We start from the raw sequence: 7,545 nt of genomic DNA on the forward strand, positions 1-7,545 counted from the left end.
CTACATCAGACCCACACAAGTTCCCTGATTGTCAGTTCAGTCTCTGTGAGGCCCTATAAGCTCCATTCTGAGTTTTTCTGTGAGGTCTTTGACCCCTCTGGCTCCTACATGTAGGACTTACTATCTCTTAAAAAATTATTTCATCGTCTTACATAAATGGTGGTTTGCCTGCATATATGTGCATGCCTAGTGCCTGAGAAGGCCAGAGAGCTTCAGATCCTCTGGAACTAGAGTTATAAATGGTTGTGAATACCGAGAATTGAACCCAGGTCCTCTGGAAGAACAGTCAGTGCTATTAACCACTGAGGGGTGTGGATGGAACCAGAGTCGGAACTTGGATTACTACAGATACAATGCGACCAGCTTCTTCAAGTCCATGCTACCTTGGTTTCCCCATCCAGGGCTGTTATCCGAAACGGCGAGCCAAAATAAACCACACCTCCCTTGGATCGCTGTATCCAACCTTTATTCAACCGGGAACACCTGGCACCATGGCTGCCTATCTTCTTGCAGTCTTGAGATGGAGAAGGGAAACCAAAGCAGGAGGGTAGGTGGGAAACATGGGGGAATTCAGAGAGAGGTAGGGAAGAGAAGAGAGATAAGGGAGAGGGCAGGAGGGCAGGGCAGCGTGCGTGCACAGGTAGATTCTGAGGAGGCACCACACACAGAATCCATCTCTGGCCTGACTTGGCGGCCGCAGGAACATCAAGGAAAGACCACAGGTCTTCGAGACATTTCAGTCCTTCCTGTCATGAAGCGGCTGCCAAGGAAGGCCGGCCAGGAGTTTTCAGGACTGCAGAGAAAGAGAGGGAAAGGTCAGCTTGAGAGGCAGAGGAGGGGCTATAAAACGGAAGGCTGAGCCAGGTGTGGCTGGCATACTATCTTCCTACCATCATAACAATCCTACTTCAGCCTCTCCACTGTTCCTCTCACAGAGGAGCCACGCTGTGTAGCTGAGCAGAAACTGTAACCAGACTCCTGATTCTGCATGCTGACAGCAGACATCTAGTCCATGGGAAATGGGGCATGATACTCAATTCTAGGCCAAGGGATAGGAGCTAACACCAAGGCGGAGAGGATGGAAGGAAGTGTCTTCTAGATTGTGGAGTCAGAAACCAGAGCTTAGCTGGGCGGTGGTGGCGCACGCCTTTAATCCCAGCACTTGGGAGGCAGAGGCAGGTGGATTTCTGAGTTCAAGGCCAGCCTGGTCTACAAAGTGAGTTCCAGGACAGCCAGGACTACACTGAGAAACCCTGTCTAGAGAAAAGAAAAAAAAAAAAAAACAGAAACCAGAGCTTAGCTCGGGCTGGGCCACCTCGTGCTGCCTGCTTGTCTAAACTCGGCCTCCTCTACAAGCAGGCAGCAGCACGAGGTGGCCCAGTTTAGAGCACATCTGCAACAACTGGCAAGAAATCAAAACCAAGGTAACCCCAGGCTCCACTCGGAATTTAAGCCAACCTGATAGAACTGTCTCAAATTAAAAAAAAAAAAAAAAAAAGAAAAAGAAAGAAAAGAAAAAATTAAGCTAGCTTGATGGTAGAGCATCTGCCTAGAATCCCCCAGTGAGGGGCTGGGGGCATGGGTCAGTGGTAGAGCCCCTGCCTAGAATCCCCCAGTGAGGGGCTGGGGGCGTGGCTCAGTGGTAGAGCCCCTGCCTAGAATCCCCCAGTGAGGGGCTGGGGGTGTGGCTCAGTGGTAGAGCATGTGTGAGAGAGTTCAATTCCCAGTACTAATAAATAAAACTGAGAGTGTGCTGTGAAGAGGGAACAGGGCTGTGTTCTAGAAGACACCAGGTTAGACACAAGCCTTTGGCCTGCTCCCACATGAGCCCATGTCATGTCAAAGGCACAGGTGCCTCAGGGCCAAACTACCAGGGCTCTTTGTCAGCACTTTGCTGTTGTTAGATTTATTCATTTTATTTTATGTGTTTAGTGGTTTGCCTGTAAGAACCCGAGTGCTTGATGCCCATGGAGGTCAAAATACCACATTAGATTTCCTGGAACTGGAGTTAGGAAGCACTGGGAACCACCGTGTGGTGCTGGGAATTGAACCTAGGCAAGAGCAAGCAACAGGTGTTCCTAACCCAAACCATGTATAGCCCTAGCAGCCTTTTCATTTAAAGGCTGTCTCACATGGCTGCAGCTGGCATCAAACTCACCATGAAGCCAAGGATAACTGAACTCTTAATCCTCCTGCCTCTACCTTCAAAACGTTGGGTGGGATCACAGGCCTTTCCCACCGTGGCAATTCGTACATGTTTTGTTTCTTTATGTGTAGGAAGTGTATGTCTGCATGTATGTCTGTGCATCCTGTGTGTGCTGTGCCTTCAGAGGCCAGAAGGGGTTGTCAGCTCCTCTGGAGCTGGAGTTGTAGATATGATATATACTATGAACCACCTTGTCAATACCAGGAACTGACCCCACGTCCTCTGCAAGAGCAGCCAGTGCTCTCAAGTGCTGAGACAACTCTCTAGCCTCGTTTTGTTTTGTTCAGACATGGTCTCATGAGGTCTTTGCTGGCTTCTAACTCATGGCAATCCTTCTGCCTCAGCCTTGGAAATGCTCATTCCTGACTTCCCTAGTGCTGAGATTATAGGCGTAAGTCACTTTACCCCTGCATTACTGTGTGTTAAAGTTGGAAGTCTGAGCTTCCTGCATAGTAGGTAAGCACTCTACCAACTGAGCCACATTCTCAACCACAAGCCTGATTTCCTTTAGCATCTCCCATTGGTGAATCAAGAAGGGCACTTAAGGCAAGCTCCTGCTCCCTCCCCTCCCCAGTCCGTTCTGCAACCTACCAGGTATGACCTCCTGGCTCCAGAAACCCCTGGGATGTGGCCATGTCTCACTCTCCACTTGGAGAGTCCATATACAGGAAAAGATACAACACCTCAAGGTGGCAACTCCCCTCCCAGCAGTCTCCCTTACCCCTGCCTCTAAGGCTCACTGGCACTGAGCCAAGGCGGCTTTGATGGCGGTCACCAGTTTCCGGAACTTGCTCTCTGTATCCACATAGCCATCACCTCTCTGAGGAGGAGAGAGGAGAGTTGAACTAATCTCCACACATGGACCAGCCCACACCGACCCCCTACAAGGCAGGACTTGGATTTACCTTCTTGGAGTGAACCAACTTCCCAGCTACTGTCACTTCAAAGAACCCGGTGACCTGGGGAGTCCCCTCGCCACACTGAGGAAAGAAGGCATTAAGAGGAGGCTAAGATGACCTCTTAAGGATACCTTCTCCATCACATCCCAGGGAGTGAAGAACACAGGTCAAAAGGATAGAGGATTGGCCTAACCCAGTCTCACTGCCTCCCAGTCCCAAGGGACAGACAAGGCACGGTGTGATCCTGTGCCCATTCTAAGACTCACGATGTCCAGGCATCCGGGGAACTCATGTTCTAGCTTCTCCTTGAGCTGGAGATACTGGAAAAAGGGTACAGGGTGGGGGTGGAGTTATCACAGCCAGGCCCAGCAAACCCTCCCGATGGTGTACCTACCCACCCTGACCTACTTCACTCACCTTGGGCTTATAGCCTCAAGCTCCACTGTCAGGTGAATCCGGTGTTGTCACAGTCCACCAGGGCAGCATGGATCCAAGGCAGTACAGGTACCCAAGGGAGGCAGGCAATGGCAGTGAAATGAAGAGACAGAGATCCAGAGGAGAATGCAGAGGTGACAAAGACCCTCAAAGGAGGGGAAGACGTGCTCACCACAGAGAGAAGTGTGCGACAGTGCAGAGATACAAAGAAACCCCACCCCAAACAAGAGAGCCAAGACAGAGAGGAGGCCACGGGGAGGGAAACAGAGGGAAGTAAATTAGGACAAATGCTGCCTCAGCAGATTCTCACCCACCCACTTCTTCCCCCGCCTGGCTGTCACTCAGGAATTCTAACTCTCCCCAGCACCCAGTATGAAACATAAGCTCCCCACCCCCACATCCCCTACTTCAGGCCATTTTGTGCCTGGAATCTGGTGCAGTGGCCTCATGGGAGCCTCAACACATCAAAGCAGGCTTTCGAAAGACATCCTGAGAACTGGGGACTCATCAGACCACTCAATCAGGGGGTTGAGAGGGAGGAGACCACAAACAGCTCGGTGGACCGGGGAGCCCAGATTCGAGTTAAAGGGTCATTAGTAGTAGGGCCTCATTTCCAACCTCAGTTTCCTCCCCTGTAAGATGGAGACAGAATGGTGGGCGAGCCCTCAAGGGACTTCAGGGGTGCAGAATGCATTTAGCAAGCACTTATTAGTCACTTACTGCATGCCAGCTGAGTGTCAGATGCAGATGGAGAAAAAGCCATCTAGAGAAAATGGCTGGCCTTTCTATGCCTGCCTCTAGCAGGGGCACGATTATAGTGCTGACAGGTAACTAACCAACATCACCCCTCCCTTCACACTATAGAAGGGGAAACTGAGGCCTGAAAAGGACTGGGGTTTTAACAGCACTGGTACCCACTGATCAGAGGCCAGTAAGAGGTGTTGGGTTTTTGTTTTGTTTTTCTATTGCTGGGAACCCAACCCAGGACCTGGTGCACTTCAGGCAAACACTCTACCACTGAGCTAAATCCTCACCCCTGCAATCTATCCCATATTATTTTTTTTCTTTTAGAGGCACAGGATCTCACTACATCACTCTGGCTGCCTCTAACAAGCAGACCAAGCTGGCCTGGAACTAACTACCTGCCTCTGCCTCAGAATGCTAGGATTTGAAGTGTGCACCAACACCACCACTCCGTGGCTCAATTTGCTCTTTTTCATGTACACACTGGCAGATGTGACCACTGTTAACTCACACTATATTCCAGGTACAGGACATCCCCACACCTCCCAACAACGCTTATGATTCAACCCCCAACTCCACCACACCATGTATCTTAGACTTCCCTAAATCCAGCAGGACACCCTTCAGCCTTCTCTAACCCAGTGCTGCTCAGAGAGGGGGAAGTGAAACACCCTGTCAGAAGCTAAAGGTCCCCAGAGAAACCCGATGCTACCCTTCCCCTCCCCCTCAGTGCTGAGTCACGTGTTCAAAGAGGACCCAAGCATCAGTTTCCACTTTCACTGGTAAAGTATCACTCAGATGTCAGACGCCGGGGATCGGGCTCTGTTACCTCCATCCCACCCGCTTGGAAATCCATCCCTCCCTTTGGGTCTGAAATACAGTCATCGTACTCGGCCACCAGACTCTGGTAGATTGGCTAAGAAGCAGAGAAAGGGGGAATGGGGGTGTTCCTGGCACAAAGGATGGGAGCAGAGAAGGGAGTCCCTGGCACAAAGAGCCCGGAGCAGGAAAGGGGGAGAACTGTAGTCACCGGGACTTACCAATACACGACTCGAACGGTGAGCGCCATTGCCGCACGCCGAATCCCCGCACCACGCGAGGACCCGACCCACGAGCAACAAGGACCTCAAGCTCTGTGCGTGGGGCCGTGTGCACAGCCGACTACCTCAGGGTTCGGAGCAAACCAAGTGCGTGGGGGGAAGCAGGGTGATGAGAGGACCGAGGTTCTGGAGCACAGCGAGGGGCTGTGGCCACGGGCGCGACCCTCAACAGAAGACTCCATACTGTTCTCTTGCTATCCGGGGTTTTCTCCATAGACGGCGTCCCTGGGACCAGTAACATGAGAGCCCCTCGCTGTCCCTTCTCCGTGCCACAATGGTTCAGCCCTCAGGGCGGCGGCTGGAGGCTGAGGATTGGTTGAGACTGAAGTTCAGTTACAGTGTGGCTGGGAGGGGCAGAGCAGGGAAATTGAGGCACGCACCGGGAGACTGGCAATTGGACTGGATCCCTCCCCCACCCCCTACCTCCCACCCACCCCCGCAGCCCTAATTGATTCAGAGTAAATGGACCTTAGGTCTGAAAAAATGAAATTGAGAGTCCCAGTGTACGCTTTAGGCTCCGCTGTCTCATCACAGACCCCCAGAGCACCCCCAAACCATGCAGCCCCTCTTTTTGCGCCTTCCTGCTGCCTTCCAGCACAAGGGTATATAGAAAGTCCTGGAATGGGACTTGGGCCGTAGCGCCTAGGTTGGGTCCCTAGCACCCTATTATCTGGGTGTACAAGTCTGTAATCCCAGCATGTGGGAAGGATTGAGTTCAAGGTTAGCCTTGCTACGTAGGGAGTGACGCTAGTCTGGGCTAAGGGAGCAGTTGTCTCAAAACAATAAAATCCAAGGGTTGCTTTTAATGCCAGCAGTCAAGAAATCTCCGTGGGTTTGAAGCCAGTCTAGCCTATGCAGAGCGTTCCAGGACAGACAGGTCTACATAGAGAGACCGTCTCAAGAGAAAAAAAAAAAAAGGTAAAAGTAGACAAAATGATTTAAAGATTTAGGATTCCTGAACCTCACTTCTTCTTGGAAACTGAACAGATTCGATAACAGGAGATACTCATTCACACAGGATTTCAGTCTGCTCTCTAGTTTCTTATATCCTCCACACCCTATGAACAGCATGGCATGCCCACCCCCTTCCTCCCCTTCCTTTATCACCCCCACCTCCCCCAAGGATGGCTCACCATCAGAGATGTTTATCTGTCACCTGACTTTTTTAACTGACTTCAACTGGCTGTCCCCACCAATGGTCAACTAGGGATCAACTAAGGCAATCTTCCCACCTACCCTCTGGTTCCCCATCAGTACCCTACCCTTCATGCAGATGGTGGGTTGTGATTCTCCCACAGAAAAATGAAAGTTGAATCAACCACTCCCCACTTGACTTCACAGGAGTCAGTTGGCAACTGAGGATTCAGGGGCCTAAAAGCCGTAAGAAAACTGTTTTTCCCTAAAAGGATGTCGTGTTCTGTTGGGGCCTAAGATGCCCCACGTTGGGCACCAAAATAATGTTGGGGTCCACACTAGCCCCACGTTGGGGCAGCCAAAAACGTCACAGCCTAGGCCAAATGTTGAGGCCCGGGCCAACCCACGTTTGGGTGGCCACTGTATCCCAGCCAAAGCTACCGCTCCGGTCTGCGGGTCAGGGTTCAGCAAGAGGGAGGGTGAGGGCAGACTCTACCTAATGTCTGATGTGTCTGATTCATCTGATCTCAGTCTGATTCTGATCTGTTCTGTCTCTGCCTTTTATATGTCTCACTTCTAAGCCACGCCTCTAAGTTACACCTTTAATCGTGCCCTTAGGTCTTGTCTCTAACTCTGATCTCTACACTTCAAAGTCACTCTTAAGTTACACACCTTTAATCTCACGCACCTTTAATCTCAAGGTATCTAAACCAAGATTATCGGAGTGTGCTCAGCTGTTGTAGGCTATTGTAATCCAAGTCTCATGTCAGGGTATATGGCTCAAGATGGCTGCAAAGCTGATAGCCGCTTTCTGCTAAAAGTCGGCCCCCAACAGTGTTCATGCACTTGGGTTCCTGGAAAGAATGAACCAGAATCTGCTGTGTGTGATGGGGAAAACTCAGTGAAGATAGCCGGGAACCTTCTGTGTTCCTCACCGGGCATCTCCAACAGGCTAAATTCAGTGCCCCATCCTCTCTGTTTCCAGATTGAGGACTTGTGATCACAGTCTGGAAAGGAATAATGAGCC

At 51.0% G+C, this 7,545-nt stretch overlaps 1 protein-coding gene across 1 annotated transcript; it reads right to left on the reverse strand.

Moving 5' to 3' along the window:
- Positions 1–444: 444 nt before the first annotated feature.
- Selenow (selenoprotein W) lies at positions 445–5,476 on the reverse strand. The gene is made up of 6 exons (XM_076927290.1): positions 5,325–5,476; positions 3,523–3,547; positions 3,372–3,425; positions 3,112–3,186; positions 2,928–3,026; positions 445–793 (listed from the first exon to the last, which is right to left on the reverse strand). The coding sequence occupies exons 1-5, from the start codon at positions 5,351–5,353 to the stop codon at positions 2,943–2,945; spliced, it is 267 nt and encodes an 88-aa protein (XP_076783405.1). The 5' UTR covers positions 5,354–5,476; the 3' UTR covers positions 445–793; positions 2,928–2,942.
- Positions 5,477–7,545: the final 2,069 nt, after the last annotated feature.

Source organism: Arvicanthis niloticus, chromosome 29 (assembly GCF_011762505.2).
Source record: "Arvicanthis niloticus isolate mArvNil1 chromosome 29, mArvNil1.pat.X, whole genome shotgun sequence".
Classification (NCBI taxonomy): Eukaryota; Metazoa; Chordata; class Mammalia; order Rodentia; family Muridae; genus Arvicanthis; species Arvicanthis niloticus.